Source organism: Ictalurus punctatus, chromosome 7, assembly GCF_001660625.3.
Source record: "Ictalurus punctatus breed USDA103 chromosome 7, Coco_2.0, whole genome shotgun sequence".
NCBI lineage: Eukaryota > Metazoa > Chordata > Actinopteri > Siluriformes > Ictaluridae > Ictalurus > Ictalurus punctatus.
Window position 1 is genome coordinate 20,302,289 of NC_030422.2, and position 17,568 is coordinate 20,319,856.

Sequence of the window (17,568 nt, forward strand, 5' to 3'; positions counted from 1 at the left end):
CCTTGAGCATGCAAACACTGTGAATCTGAGAGCCTCGCTGAAGGCGGAGTGAGAGGGGGAAAAAGATGGAATGGAGGAGGTGAAGGCTGATAAGTGAGACGGAGATAATAAGAGGGTATCAAGGATGAACAGAAACTTGGAAAGTCTGCAGCGAGAAGGAGAGGGAGGACAATGCGATATCCTTTCATGCAGAAGTCCAGAAATATTGGCACCTTTCAAAAAAATTTATTTAGAGAATAAATAGTACACACCACAATTTAACAATATCCTCTCAAACAATTACAGAAAATACTCCATTTTCCTCTAATATTCTCATAAGAACATTTTAATAATAAAGATTTCCCTCAGAAACATGTTGAAAACTTACTGACATCCATAATGATTATTCAAAACAGTCAAACATTTTGGCCATGATCAACATCTGCAGATTTGGCAAAAAGGGAACTATATCAAACAGAAGCACCTGATACCCATTACCCAAGATGGTGGTGGATGTGACCTATTTAACGTGTTGGTTTTCTACAGGCTCTTATGAAGGTTGATAGCCAAAAAAAAATTCCACTAAGTAGCAGAATATTTTCAGAATATTATAATGATTGCCTCTGCCAGGAACTTAACACTAAAGACAAAACAGCAAAGAATGCATATAATGTTGTTAATGTTTTACAGAAAAGTATGCACTGTTTAATAATGCTTTTGAATTATCAAACATAAACAATCTCCCATATGTTTAAGCTCAAAATATTATGTGCTGCATGTGTTATTCATTTAATATATTCATTTCTGCTCATTGTAATGACATTGCCAATAATTGACTGTAGAAGATATATGTAAGGACCATGTAGTTTTAAAATATCATTTATTTTATATCCAACATGCAGGTCTGGAAGGGATTTTTTAATAATTAATGATCATTAAATGTATTTTATACATACACGTATCCTAAGCACATGAATTTCCTAATATTTACAACAGAGATGGATGAGTTATTATAAAGTTATTATTTGCTCTGTTCCCAGCACACATCCATTCTAATCCATTAAAAACAAAAATTGGAGAAAACTAATTTCCTCAAGCCCTCACAACAAGAGGTTCTGGCGCTGATATGGCCCAATATTCTCTACTGCGCTAGGATAAATATTTATGTGAGTGGACTCAGTTCTCTCCTGACATGATTATGTCTGAATGACAAATGAATGAGGAGCTCAGACTCAGGGAGTCTGGTACATAGCACAAGATGCCCACTGCCTGAGAGCTCCCAATGCGCTGCAAAGCAACTGTGCCAGGCTGAAAAACTGCACCCTGCTGGGTGACTATGACAGCACTATTCCACCCCAGCCCAGCTGGAGCTCTCACAGCAAGCAGGTGGGAGTGAGAGATGCACTGCATAGTCAAGAAAGGCTACTTATTGTATACAGAACAAACTTTGGAGGATTTCATGCATATCTTATACACAGTGCATGTTATAATGCAACCTGAAAACAATCCATTCGAAATGTACATCCTGTGGAAATTTAATGGTCAAAGCAATAAATTTAGAAGAAATGAAATACAATGTGGGAAGAATAAACCACCACGTTACGCTGCCATCAAATCATTCATGTAGTTGTGCAAGATTTGAAATAAGGAAGGATGCTTATGTATAAGTGATGATTTGAATGCTAGATTGGACACAGGTCTGTCCCATAACACCATGCACACACAAATATACACCTAGGGGCAATATAGAGTAGGTAGGTCTTTGGAAGGCGGAAGAAAACTTCAGACCCTGGAGGAAATCCATGTGGACATGAAGAGAACATGCAAAACTCTGCACAGACAGTTACCCAAGCTCAGGATCAAACTGGAGACCCTGGAGATGCTTTAAATCAAAAGTTAAAAATTCATCTTTTTGCACAGGCTTACAATTGTTCTTAGAGTCTGAAGGCGTAAATTTATAAATATGCTTTGATGTACCTCTCTATCTTGCATTACGGTTTGTACAACCTAGCTGTATTGTATTTATGTAATGTTTCTTCTATTATGGGTGTGCTCTATAAATAAATTGATTGTTGTTTGATTGATGTGAAGTGGCAATACAACCTGCTGCACCACTGTGCCACCGTTATAATGTTTGTCCATTTGTAGGAGATTTTGCTTATGGTTCGTATAAGTGGTTTGGCAACCTGAAATCCTTTAATTAGGAGCAGTTACACCAGCCAACAGACAATTTAGAAATATCATTAAAGCACCCAATTACTTTAATCCAATATCCAAAGAATGATCATTTCTCCCCACTTTAATTTACATAACCATCTCAGGGTTTGTTCTCATATGCTTGTGCACACTTTTCTTGTCCTACAGTGAATAAAGTCAAGTAGACAAATGATCTGTGGACAGATTCCAAAGAAATCTCACCATTTTGTTCAAATGCACTTTTAAACAGGCCAACTGGAAGCCTGATGAGACACACTATCTCCTGGGACAAAGAAGGTTAATATGACCTGTCTGCCTTTTTCTGTCTCTGATACTCCCAGATCATATTTACCACAGACGCCATATGACTTTCAGCCTTACCTGAACGACCATCATTCATACTTTGTCTGCTGCTGTCTCTAATGAGAATCTTAAAAGTGGAGAGATGCAGCAAAAGCCCATGTTTTAAAAAGACATTGAAAAATGAAGCCCCACTTTCAACAGTCTCTAAAATAAAGCTCGGATCTGTGCTGCTCGATGAGTTATCTGAGTCCTTTTAGACCTCGCCTGCTAATTTTGCTGGACCTCTGTGCTTCCTCTTATACTGCTTCAGATTACAGTATTAATAGTTTTAGGAATGTATATACAAAAAACTTCAGCGTCCTTGATTTTAGATATCAAACGTCTCTATGTATGACTGCGTGTGTGTGTGCCCTGCGATGGATTGGCACCCTGTCCAGGGTGAACCCCGCCTTGTGCCCCATGCTCCCTGGGATAGGTTCCAGTTTCCCCTAGACCCTGTAGAATAAGTGGTATAGAAGATGGATGGATGGATGGATGGATGGATGAATGAATGGATGGACACTGTGTGTCCCTTTGTATGACACTGAGTGTTACTCATGTCTGTTCCAAACAAACTACTTGGGGCAATTTGCAAACACAGGGCATGCTGTGGTAACTCTATCAAAGTAAATATTGAGCTAAACCATACGAGTACTCTCAAACAAGAGTAGAGGATGTCTGAGCACACACACACACACACCTTTTTGGCACAAGGCGTACTGACGACAGACTGTGGGACAGAATCAAAAACCCTCCCTTTAACATATTAAGACATTTACAGAACTCTCAGCACCATTCATTCTTTTTCCAAAGCACACTCATACAGAATTCCTGTAGCCCAACAGAAAAGGGAACTCTGAAATCACTGCAATTCAAGTCTTATCACAGCTTGTCAGTCTTCTCTGAGTCAATATTTGCAGGTCTTTGAAAAATCTTTGCTTTTCACTAGAAATAGAAAATACAATCAACAACCTTTTCATCTGCAATACTTGCTTACTATTTAATACAATTTGGTAGACTCACTTACAAAAAGAAACATACAATATAAATATGTTGCAATCCAACCATACAATCCTGAGCAGTTAAGGATTAAGGGCCTTGTTCAAGAGCTCCACAGTGACTCTTTGCCAGTGTTGGGATTTACAATTATTAGATTACAAGATCAGAATCTTAATTACAATGCTACTGTAATAAAATGCATAAATGGTATCCTTTTGATAAATAAGGACTAATGATAAATAAATGATAAATATTATTTTGATAAATAAGGAAAGCACTAATGCATTTAGGTTTATTCAAACTAGTAAAAACTCCACCACCAATTCTAATTCACTCCTTAGAAATCATAACCTTAGCAAAGTGAGTAATTCAACCTGCCTGACAGTACAGCATTGAATAGAGAGACATTCTGTCTTTCAGCTGGCTCCATCGGCCTCCACGTGTGAGTGCTGTGAATTCACACTGGCCTCGATGCCACACTTCACTCGTCACTTTATATAAGATTATCTAGCCTGCATTTAAGAGGTCTTGCAACCAGTGCTTTCAGTTATGTTATTGGTTTAGACACTGAGGACAATGTTCAAAAATATACTTAAATGTATTTAAGTAAACACACACACACACACACACATACACTTTTATTAAGCAACTATTTAAAAAAAACTGTTCAATCAGTGCTATAAATTAATGGATTGTTTTCAAGTAAACATTAGAGTATAATTAATTTATCTATAAAGAAGGTTTCTGAGATCACACTAGTGTCTTTAGGCCACTTCTGTGTGTGTGATGGGATTGGAAAAGCATGCAGTAAATGATGGGCTGCTGTATTAGACTTCATTCAGGACGAATACTTGGTCTGAGGCAAATTCTTGGTAGTGCTACTTTTGTATACCTGTGGGCACATGCTCACCAAACTGGATGGTTGAAGACTTCAAAAAGACCAGGCGATGTTTCTCAAATCTTCAGCAAGCCTGTGCAATATACTCTAGCCTCAGATTCCTGTTCATGGCTGACAGGAATGGAACCTGATGTGGTCTTCTATTGTCGTAGCCCCCAGGGTTCTATGTGTTGTGTGTTCTGAGATGCTTTTCTGCTCACCACAGTTGTAAAGAGCATTATATGATTAGTTACTATAGACTTCCTATCAACTCAAACCAGTCTGGCATTTCTCCTCTGACTTCTTTCATCAACAAGTCCTTTTTGCCCTCAGAATTGCCACTTAGTGGATGCTTTTTGGTTTTTCACACCATTCTGTATAAATTCTAGAGATTGTTGTGCATCCCAGGAGATATTCAAACCAGCCCATCTAGTACCAATAACAATGCCACAGTCAAAAACAATAGCGCAAACCCCCCGCCCTTATTATGTAGTATAATCCCAATTAAGTTCATTTCAGTTACAGGTTGTAACTACAAAATATGGAGAAAAAAATCCAGGGGATGAGTATTTATGCAAGACACTGTATAGCCTATGATAGAACTTAAGAACCTACAGGTAGGCTACCCTTGATTTCATGATCAACTTTTATTATTTAGCTAATGTTATCTGTTGTCAGTTTGGCTTAGCTAATTTGGACAAGTTAATGTTACATTTAAACAAAAAAGGTCTATAAAACGTTTTCTATTAGTTAAGGCTTAGTTAGCCTTTAACCCAATGAGAATGAATGTTAGCATAGTCACCTCTGTGTATTCAAACTTTTTCCCTATGAGTCCTGCTTCCCAGTTTTTTTGAGAACTTTCACCCTCCTTCAAACAAGCCTTGTTGACTTGAAAATATTTGTTAGGAATTTTGGACTGGAATGATTTTAGACTTTTTTAACGGTTGACAGTTAATTGTTGACTAATGACCCATGATTAACGGTCTTGTAAGAAATTGGCCAGAATTTACATCCCTAACACATGAACTCATTCACCATGGCTAGTCTGTTAACATACTGCCAGCTTTTAATGATGTTGGTTCTGCTCTATGTAACACTAATATCTGGAGCACATTTATTTCAATTTGTCTGACGCAAAAATATATATATATATCTCAAAGAAATCAACACTCAAGACTAGTAGGAAAATAACAGTGCCTTTATTCTTTGCTGCTTGTCCAGCAGAGCATAAACAGAGCTGCACTGAACATCAGCGTTTACGTGGTGCAACTTCAGACCTAAGCCAAGTATCACCTACTCTGAATAAAATGTCCTGGACAGCTCACAAAGTGTAATAAACTCCGAGGTTGGACAAGAAAAGAAAACACATCGAGATGGAGGAAATTGAAAAGGAGACAGAGGAATGAGGAAGGGAAAAACAAAGACAGCCATATATAGAGAAACAGAGAAGGGAGAAGGGGAGGTGGGGGGAATTAGGAGACTGTGGAGAAGAGGAGTAGGGGACTATGGAGGAGAAATGTAATTCTTCATAGGATTGCTGGTGTCAAAAGCACTTATTTTTATTTCTTGGGCCTCCTCCCATGTAACCTTCTACTCACTATCTCTTCTTTTCTCTCACTTTGGTTTAAAAGCACTTTCTCACTACAGTCTGCAGTAATGCTTATATATGATCACAGTTCTTCCTCAGATGAGTTATAAAACCAGTGGGGTGAAAAAGTGCACTGATAGCTTTCCCACTCTTCTCGAACTCATCCGTATCTTTTCTCCTTCTACTTCGTCTCGTTCTCCCTCATGCTTTCTTGCCCCCTGGTCAGCATTTCAGGAAATGAAGAAGAAAGGGAACTGCATTGATGCTGTTTCATATCAAAGAGAGCTCTAATGCCATCTGAGGAGCTACAAGATTGCAAACTTGCTGGCTTTTCAACTATTGGAGGTAAACGTTCATTCTATTGATTTAGATAAAGGAAACAAGAACTATCACAATATGCTGATCTTTATCATTCCGTGTCCACAGGCACCCAATAATTCCATATGAATGCAATCATGCCATGCTTTGATATATGATATTGTACTTCAGTACACTAATGATGTTCTTTGATGTATGATGATATTTTGGTGTACAGGGATGGTGGTACAAAATCAATGCGAGGAAATGAGACTACCTTCTTGCTTTTCCCTTTGTTCAATCACGGGACATAAGCCACATTTACATCGAAATTTTATACAACTAAATTTAATTTCAATTTGACAAATGAAATTGCAAAAAAGACGATCAACTCATCAGCTCTGTTTAGGGAAATCGTGTCCCTACATGAATATCTATGCATACCTGTGTCTACCAATAATATGAAGAGTGAAACACTGAGCAAGTACTACATTTTGTGCTGCAGGTAATGGGCATGTATACTGAGGCAAAATGCACTGACCTGAATATCCTGGGGCTGTAAACAAATTCAATACCACTTAATTTTCCATATAAACTCTTTAAAATGTATCATTCAGTTACATTTAAATCAGTACCAAACTTTTCTTCTCGTTGAAAACATATTCTATTCTCAACCCACGTAATAATTTTCCTAGTTCAAGTTTAACTTAAGAGCAACACACTGTATATCTATTATTAAATGAATGCTTGGAGATCCAGAGCTGTGCTTACAGACAAGTCATAGAAATCAAGGCTAAACAGGATCCATGTACAAAGCAATATGAAAAGGGCTATGCATTATACAGAATGGGAGTAAAGTATGGCAAACACTTTCTAAAGGGCGGACAGGCAAATTTGTGATTTTAAATTTCAAATAGTTTGTAATGCTCTACTGGGTTCAAGCGATGGCAAACATGGTTACAAGTTGTAACCCCTCATTCAAATAAAAAAAAAAAAAAACAACAACAACAATTAAACTCATGGTTATGTCATCTGTCCTTTCGTGTATTTTATTAGATTTTTTTTTACTTTGATTGGACAATGTGTGTTGAGATTATGTATGCTCATTTTCACTTCTGAAGGCATTTCTCGGATTAAAAAAAAAAAAAAAGGATGATAGACTATTTAATCCATCTTGTTTGCCTTCATTACACCCATTACTTTATTCCACATGTACCTTCTCAGTCACTGATAATGACATGTTACAGATGTGTCAGTGAAGCATGCTGAAAAACATCAGCCCCAATGTACACTAAACCTACTGGATGTTTCACCTGACCCGACTGTCGCTGATAGACTGCATCATAGTCTGGGCTATAAAGAAATCAGCCCCAGCCTCACTTCTTCATATCATTCTGAGTATTTGTCTTATGACCTTCAGTGTTAGTGTTACGTGTAATAATAAATAAATAAATAAATAACCCAGCTTCAAGACTTTTGTTAACAGCAAATAATTTGATGTGGATGCTTGAATTTTTATTTAGCAGTTAAACTATTTAACCACCAACTAGCAGTATAATGTTAAAAATGCTACATAATACAATACTGTGCATGATATATATTTTCTAAAGCATCAACTTACGTTTTTTGTTAGTTGTTTGGAGCACAGTTTTTCACGGATTCACAGTTACTAGCGGCTAAAAAGTCAGCTCTCTCTGACATTAATCTGAGACAAACCCAAAACCTGGACCACTTTTCTACATTCTTCAAACTGAATACAAAACCATTGGAGGTGCTGTTGCGCTTGATTCCACAAACATCCAAAATAATCTGCTTTAAGACATTTGTTTCCAACAAATGATTTGAGGTGGATGCCAAAAATGAAACCTTATACTGTGTCTTTTTCTTAGCCCTGCTAGACCATTTATAGCAGCTGACATTGCTGACAGGAAATTTATTAGATTTTTGACCTTTTCCATCAAACATGTTTTGCAATACAGTGTTTTCAGGCAAAGGCACTTGGATGGTAACATAATACTTTGAAAACCAATGTCTTCTATAAACAGTGCTTCAAGTCAAACTGACCTTATGGTAAAGCTTCTACCTATAAATGAAACCAAGCAGGAGCGTACAAGGTAGTGTAACCTTAAATGCTTTTGAAGAGGAAAATCTCTCAGCTGGAGCACTAACCCCAGTGCACACAGGAAAGAAAGCAAGCGGAAGGCCTCTTGGTTTTGTTCCTCCAAACGATCTTCTCTGTTTCTGAGTAGTCTGGCAGACAGCCTGCTCCTCTGTATTCCCATGGAGGAGTATGTGTGTGTATGTGTGTGTGTGTGTGTGTAAAATTACATCCACATGACATGCATTCAGTTCCACTCCAAACAGCTCCGTGACTCATTACCTCATAGGCAGAACATCAAAAAGTCCAGCCAACAGTCCAGAATCTCTCATTATACTCGTACATGTGCACATATATGTTTGTGTGAGGACAACTTTTTAAAAAAAAAGGGAAAGAAAGAGAACAAGAATGAGAGGCAGCATGAGAGAGGATATTATAGGGCGCGAGAAAGAGAAGGACAAACGATGAACGATGACAGATGATTGCAGTTTACAGGAAATATGGCACCAAATTGAAATGTAGGACATGGGAGATGGAAAAAATTCTCTCAAAGTGCTCAGAAACCCTCTAACTAGACAGTTAGGGGGGGAAAAAAATCACCTGGTCTTTTTCCAGTCTTTCCAACTGTCCAAGTTTGGTGAGTCTGTGCCCATGATAACCTCAGATTCCTGTTCTTGGCTGAAAGGAGTGGTGATATTCTGCTGTTGTAGCTCATCCACCTCAAAGTTTGATGTGTTGTGTGTTCTGAGATGTTTTTCTGCTCACCACGGTATTAGAGTTACTACAGACTTTGTCAGCTCAAACTAGTCTAGTCGCTCTCTCTCTCATCAACAAGGTGTTGCAGCCTACAGACCCTCCACTCACAGAATGCGTTTTGCTTTCTGCACCATTCTGTATAAACTCTAGAGACTGCTGTGTGTGAAAATCCCAGGAGATCGGCAGTTTCTGAAATACTCTGGCACCAACAACCATGCCACGGTTAAAGTCACTGAGATCACACTTTTTCCTCCATTCTGATGTATGATGTGAACATTAATTGAAGCTCTTTTTTGCATCACGCTGCTGCCACATGATTGGCTGATTAGATAACTACATGATTGTGCAGGTGTACAGGTGTTCCTAATAAAGTGGACGGCGAGTGTATATTTTCTAACCCATTAAGTTTATTTTTGTTGGTTGCTTGGAGCACAATTTTCACATATTCACAAATATACTGGCAGCTAAAAAGTCAGCTCTGTCTGACATTAACCTGAAACAAACACAAAACCTGAACCTATGTTATACATTCTTCAAAATTAATACAAATGATTTATTTCCCTTCTCTTTATGCAGTGTGTTTAAGTGGGTGTTAGATGACACTACATTATCTATTTGGTGTTACCCAATTGCCTTTTCTCATCAAAACCACACACACACACACACACACACACACACACACACACACACACACACACACACACACACACACATTAGTTATTCTAAGTTGCACTTTATAAGGACAGTGACATGCCTGGCACGATTCTCTAGCCAGGTTTCTAATCAGTATGTTTGCAGTGATTTCTTTGCAAAGGCTAAGACATGCAATGGCTGTTTTAATATTTTTAACCAACCTTGCCATGTAGATTGTACTGTAGTTAGCGACATATCTCTGAAGCATAGCTTTAATGTAGTTGAGACACCTTTCTGTAGAACAACTTAACTACAATTTAAATACATACACATTTTTGTATGTGTATAAATCCACAAATAGACATATTTCAGTTAATGGATTAGACATTACGTGACTTTGGTTTCATTGACGTTGTCTTCAGTAAGCGCTTTATCTTGGTCAGGGTTGTCCTATTCCAGGACCACTGGGATGAAGGCAGGAAAATATGCCTTCATATGGACATGAATGGACATCATTCCATCTCAGTGTATGATGCACACACACACACACACACAGACACACACACACACACACACACACACACACACACACACACACACACACACACACACACACACTCACTCACAACTAGGGCCAATTTAACATAGCCAGTCCACCTACTGGCATGTTTTTTGGAAAGTGGGCGGAAAACTGGAGCACCTGCATGAAACCCACATGAGGAGAACAAGCAAAACTCCATACAGACAGTAACACAAGCTCAGTCCTTGTTTTTTTTTTTCTTCTCCATTTCCTAAAAACAAGATATTGCCAAAGGCAGAACCAAAATAACTTTCTAGTTCATAGAGTTAAGAGACAACTGGAATGGTCACTAAAATGGATGACAATAAAGGTCAAGCCGTTATAACGCTATAGTAAACCCACATGGAAAAGATGCTCAAATTAACAGTGATTAACACTGTTTGGTTTCTCATCAATGTACTAACAAAATTTTCAATGATAAAAGGTTTTCCATTTTGTCAACAATTACCTGTGTACGATTAGAAAATTAAAGTATTTCTATTGGTTCATGTGCTGGATAAGAAACAAAACAGCACAATGTTCTTTATGATGGAAAAATCCCCAATAATTTGTTATTTACTTATTTTATTTGGTCTGGACTTGCAGTTACAATGAAAATAACTGAACATTAGTGATTTCTTGCGAAGGTTAAAGAATTGCAAACTTTTTTATTACTTTGCTCAGCTATTTCTTTTAGCACATACTACCAAACCAGGGTAATAAATGGTACATACCGAAACCACATTCAGTAAAGTGTGTACTACCTGACCAACCCCCAACCCTGTAACACACACATCCACACAGGTACTTACCCATACACAGAAGTGAACAGATGCACAGTCATGGACTGACCTACTTCTCCTCTTAGAGGAAATGTCATGTTTATCATAATCAGTGAAGGTGTGTATTTACACAGATGTTTGTTATGTGCATTTTATATACATCATCTCATTTTGTCATTCAGCGTCTTGGTTAGCTTGACATTTCCACGTTGTCTAGAGCTCCAAATCAGCACGAATAGGTCTGAAGTACCCAAAGGTCAGCAAATCAATACAAGTGAATATGTCAATGAGGAAGGGGAGGCTATGGCGACATGCCAGAAATGATAGAATTATCCACACATCCACAGATCCGTAGGTGTGTGTGTGTGTGTGTGTGTGTGTGTTTGTGTTGATATTTCTGCACATTTGTACTGGTGTGTAAATTGCCATTTCTTATCTTGAATCAGAAACCTGTTGGCTTCGCTGTGTGCAGCAAAATGAACAGTGAGCAAGTAGAGGACAGGCTAAGATAGAAAGTGTCCAATGCTGGAAAAAGGAGGAAAATAGTGCAGCAACAAAAGCAGAAAGTCTCCACCACAGAGAGGATAAGATTGTATATATTTACTTTCAGTAAGGCAAGAGGTGAATACCTCCGCAACTACATATTCATCCATCCATCTTCTGTACCGCTTATCCTACACAGGGTCGATCCCAGGGAAGTCAAGGTGAAGGACACCCTGAACAGGGTGCTAACCCATCACAGGGCACAATCACACACACACTCACACACTACGGACCAATCCGCCTGTTTTTTTACTTGGTGAGGAAATCAGAGTACCTGAACTCCTGAGAACATGCAAACTCTGGGAGAACATGCAAGCTCCACACATACAGGATGGAGGCATGATTCGAACCCCCAACCCCCATTTTTCCCAATTTGAAAAGTTTGACCCATTAGCTACCACACAACATCTACTAGAGAGGGTGAAGGCTAGGATGTGCATCTTCTGAGATACATGAAGCCAGCCACTGCATTTTTTCAAAATGCTCTGAATGCTCCATCACAAAGAAGTAAAACACATTCAGAGAAAAGTGCTATCTTACATCTTCTGCATTAATAAACTCACATAAGCCCACAATTGGCCAGTATTGCTCTAACCGACAGGGGGAAAAGAGTAAAGATATTCCTCCTGTCCTAAAATCATGGCCAATTTTACTCTCTTGGATGACGCTTTTCCCTTGCGCCACTTGGTAGTCCACGTTTTTCTTTTCTTTTTTTTTCTTTTACAATTAAACAAAAGTAATCACACAGAAGTTCACCGATTAACTGATCGAGTGTTTCAGCCTTACCTGTGAAGTCGCTCCTGTGTCTTTGTGTACCGTGGTGTGGGGGATCCAGTGAGCTGTCACTTTCTGTCCTCGCTCCTTCCGTGCTGAAACAAAGCCAAGATTCGTTTCTTTAACCCAATAGAATGTTCATGTGAATTTTACGGATGCTCGTCTCTCTTTTCACAACCTATCTAGCATACTACATTTCGAAATAATAAACACCACTGTTCCCAATTACCGTGTGTATATTTATAAAAACATATTTGTGGCATACAGACGGACAGAAGGCTAACAGACTCACTGACAGGCAAAGATTCATCCATACTGCTCATTAAAATGCTTAATTAACTCATCAGCTCTGAAATGAAACATAATGATAGACAATGGGTCAAAAAATGGATTTCCATTAATCATAAACAATTAAGGGAAGTATGGAAATTATAAATCATTTCATAATTATCTCTTCGACTTGTTTTGGCTCGTGCAGTAAACATGACAGCTGAGACCTGGAGATCCTAGCAAGCTAATGTTCAGTATTCTTTACAAGCCTTTCTGAATATCAGCAACTTGTGAAAGATGTCAACAGAAGGCAATGTTTGTGCCTAGGTTACCATGGTCTAAGGGATCTTTTCTTCTCTAGCTCTTTTGTCTGTCTTCCTATCACAGTCATATTTAATGTGTGACTCATACGGCCAAGAAAAACACATAAACAATCCTCTCCCTGTCTGAGCGCAGGTCTATCTATCCGTTTCAGCTATTCACTCAGGGCTGTCACTGGCATAAATGTAAAAATATAAGATCATTACCTTCCTTGAAATAAACATTTACGGCCCGATCTGATGAAATACCACACCAACTTAAAAGATAGCAATGGAATTGATTGGAGAGAGGAGTGTGAATGTCTCTCAATATACATTTCATTTCTTTTCTCATTTTTTTCATCTTTTTCTTCTGATCTTTAACATCCTCTGTTTTGTTCAGCCGGAAAAAAATGGCTGCAACCTCTCATTCATATAGTATCGATACTACATTCACAGTTGTATCGCTCAAATCTTGTTCAGCAATAAGCCTTGTCAAAAGTCAGAGCTTTTTGCTGTGACACTATGCCACCAAAATACAGATCAAGAGAGAGAGTATTGAGAGAGAAAATTCAGAAGGCCAATGTAGGATTGGGGCAGCTGCTACTTAACAAAGAAAGAGTGAAAGACTGACCTTTCTCTAGCTGACACATCCATAACCCCCAGAGCAATTGATTGTGCACCAGATTCCACTGGCGATCTCTGAAGGAGTCTTACTCCTCTGGCCAGAATTTTCCATTACACATTTTGGATAAAATTCAGTAATCCCTCTTCAATGAGGAAGATAAAAATGGTCTTTTTTTTCTCCTTTCAGTGCCCCCTGTGTACACTTCAGAAATCGGTATCTGTTGGATATTAATAACTAGATAACAAATGATCCAATCGCTTTTGCATTTACACTTGAAGTTCTGGTCATCTGCATGCTGTCTTCTTTATGGAAGCAGTCGACTGGAAGAGATTGTCTTCAACATTTGCATCTAATTGGCAATATATACAATGACAAGCCATGGTTGCAGCCATTGCAAATTTTGTATGGTCCTTTGGTCTTCTGGAATCAACTACGGGCTCTATTTTTGTGATCACACAAGTGTGATAAGCCAGGTAATGACGGCATTTTGCTGTTTCTGCAGTTTGTGGTTTCTATTTTCACAGTTATATATTAATTACCTGCAATGATGTGGGTGAAGAGGCACAAAAGAGTATGTGACATTCACAATGCACTGACTTAGTGAGGTTTTCAAACCTATTTTGGTCCAAAAGTGTGTGTTACCACCTTTATTTCCAAGAGCCCCTCTTAGTGCAGACACTGAGATAAAATAGTGTTTCCCTGTCCGCAAGTACAGCGTTATAAATCTTGTCCCATTTCTTACAACCCAGTATTGAGGATGTTTATTATTTACATCACTCCACTTCAACAGAAATAGGACATTCACCCAGTTAACACTAACTAATGCTAACTAACTAATACAACAGACTTTATTTTATCTAATAAACAGCTCACATTAGTGGCTACTAAAGGTGGATACTACACATTTGTGACAAGTAAAGGACAATTCACACTCAAGGATTGTGCCATAAAAATACAAACCATTTGTTTTAACATACACAATACGCACACACACACACGCACACACACATACACATACAACTGAAGCATAACCTTCATAGAAATCCATCTAAATCAATTAAAAAACATCACCCAAGTCCCAGATAATATTACTGCATTAAATTAAAATAGTGACAACTGTATTTACATAACAGTGTGCAATATTAATGCTGTATGAATACCAATATCATTAACAGTCAATTTTGCACTTGTCAAATCGCTTCACCAAAATTTTTGCCACATTTTCACTTGCTTTCTCCTATGACCTTCGTTTGGTGCTTATTTAGGCCTGGTCCCTAAAGATTATTTTTATATTATATATACATACACACAGTATGTCTACATAAAACTGTAAAACCACTCTGTTTTATACAAGGTGTCCTCTAATGTGACCACTGCTATGATGTCCTCCTACAAAGGAAAGCTAGAAGCATCTGCATCTAATCCATAAACGCTCCATACTATTTCTTCTGTACTTCGCAACATCCTCCCAACCTCCTCCCCATCCCCACCCGCACAGAAATTTGGCTACCTTCGTTGATGAGAAGATCTGCCAATCTTTCCCTCCTACCCCTATTCCTACACTGCACTCTTCTCTTTTCTGATCTTGTTAAGTTGTTTGTTTGTTTTTTTGCTTTCTACAGAAGCAACCCTGAGGCTTCTCTTCTCTCCGTCCAGCAATCCTACCACCTGCCTGCTGAACCCTATCTCTTCCAGAATGCTCCTGAATATCTGGCAAGACTTCATCATTTCTATTGTAAACAGCTCAATAACATGTGGTCACTTATCTAACTGACAGCATGAGTTATGCCCACACTACACAGCTCAGATATCATCAACTACTAACATACTTCTCACCTTTCTTTCTACAATTCTTGTACATGCAGTACACAGTACAGTCAGTTGTTTCTCTTTCTTACCGAGAGTGACCTCCAAGATCCAGACTAGTCTGGATTTAAAGTGGTATACTCCACAGAAACTGCCCTTGTGGCCGTTACTGAGAAGCTTCATGCTGATATAGAAGCCAAACTATTATCAATCCTTATCCTCGTTGACCTTTCAGCAGCCTTCAACATGGTCAATCATAAGGCTCCCCTGTCCATCCTGATAAGTCTTGGAATTTGTGGAAGACCATGGTAGTGGTTTGCTTTGCTTCTTACCTGAAAGAATAGTCATATCAGGTGACATGGAACGGATCCACATCTGCTCCATGCTGACTCTCCACTAGTGTCCCATAAGTCTCAGTGCTGGGTCCTCTTTTCCCTCTATACCTTATTTCTCTGTCAGGTAATATGCTCGCATAATTTTTAAAACCATCCTATCCTGCTAGACACTCATTCCCCACTTTTCTCTTTCAGGCATGTATGTGTCTGAACGTATCCCAGCATGTCTGGTGGACATCTAGTCATGGATGACAGCTCATAATCTGAAACTAAACTCCAGCAACACTGAGCTGCTGTATATCCCTGTAGATCTATCCTCATATCAAGATCTTGATTCTCACTGGAGATTTATTCGGAATCTTACAAGGCCCACTCTCAACAAACTACTATCATTCTGTTTTCATACCTCTTGGTCATACAAGATTTTTCCTTTGAAACATCAGGAGGATTTCTCTCTGCCGAGGCCACTTAAGCACTACTTTAATCCCTTGTCATCTGAAGATTGTTTTGAATCTCTCTAAGTTCACTTACATCAGCCCACTGATGGGTTCCCTACACTGGCTTCCTGTGGTTGCCTGCATCAGATTTAAACCATCAAGCTTGCCTACAAAACCAAAAACGGTCCCCCACCTACCTGAAGGCACTTATCAAACCCCACTTTATACCACAGGGAAGACATGACCCACCATCCTTCAAGATACAAAAAAAAAAACCAAAAAAAACAACATGTAAGACGCTTTTCTGTACTGGCACCCAGGTGGTCGACTAAACCTCCCCAGGATGTCTGTATAGCTGAGTCACTGGTTGTCTTCAAATAAAGACCTCTTCACTAAACATTTAAATGAGCACTAAAAAGAAACTTGACTTATACTGTTTTGCTGCTTGTTGTACTAATTCCACTCTAACAGGGTTTTAGCTTGACAGTACTCTTAGATCCAAACCTATTTTTACTAGCATGAGGATACATATATGTTAAAAAGCACTGCAACCCATTTTGGGCTGGCAAATGTTGTAAAAGTAATTGCAAGGTGTAAATAAGGTCATTTCTCTTTCCCTCTGTGTCTGTTGGTCTCTTTGCTTTTTCTCTCATGGCTCTGAAAAAATAGCTCACATTATAAACTTTTTCTCAGCATATTTTGGACCAAAATGAAATGACCAAAAAAAGCAAGTTCATGCTGAAATATGATGAAATTATAATAAGCTCAGCAGTGTTAGTTTTTACAAAAGTTCTTAACAAAAAAAAAGCATGCTATTTCCAGTTCTTGGGCAAAGAAACTGATGACCTTGTGTCAGTTTTTGTCTCTGTAAAAACATGTGCACCAGTAAGCACAAATGAACCCATATTTAAATTTAAAAGTAGACCAAATGAGTGGAAAAAAAAGTGAGAGCTTATTGAATGCATAAAGCAAGTGCATTGTTATGATTACCTATTGATCAAAAGCACAGACTTCATTACACAACAATAAGATAAATGGACAGGGCTTATAGAAGACTCTACTCCCTGCTAGATCCGTTCAACATGACTTTGATATCAACTAGAGAGGACAAAAAGAGAAAGAAGAGAGAAAGAGAGAGAGAGAGAGAGAGAGAGAGAGAGAGATGGCAATTCATGCTCTCATCTTAGCAGTTAATCATCAGCAGCTTTTCAAGCACTTCCTTTTTAGCATCCTCTATGAGGTGGCTGAACAACAAAAGCTAGCTGTCTGCAAAACAATTGCCTTGTGCTTCTGTTGCACAGTCCAAACAATTTACCTTACTATATACAATTAATTATATGCAATGACATAAGACAAAAACATAAAGCAAA

General features: G+C 38.5%; 1 protein-coding gene across 1 annotated transcript in view; it reads right to left on the reverse strand.

Annotated features, from left to right (window-relative positions):
* adam19a (ADAM metallopeptidase domain 19a) overlaps positions 1-17,568 on the reverse strand; it is an 85,119-nt gene that overhangs the window by 59,449 nt on the left and 8,102 nt on the right. The window contains exon 2 of the mRNA XM_017472033.3: positions 12,436-12,518. Within this exon, the coding sequence (XP_017327522.1) occupies positions 12,436-12,518 (83 nt within the window). The remainder of the gene's footprint in view (positions 1-12,435; positions 12,519-17,568) is intronic.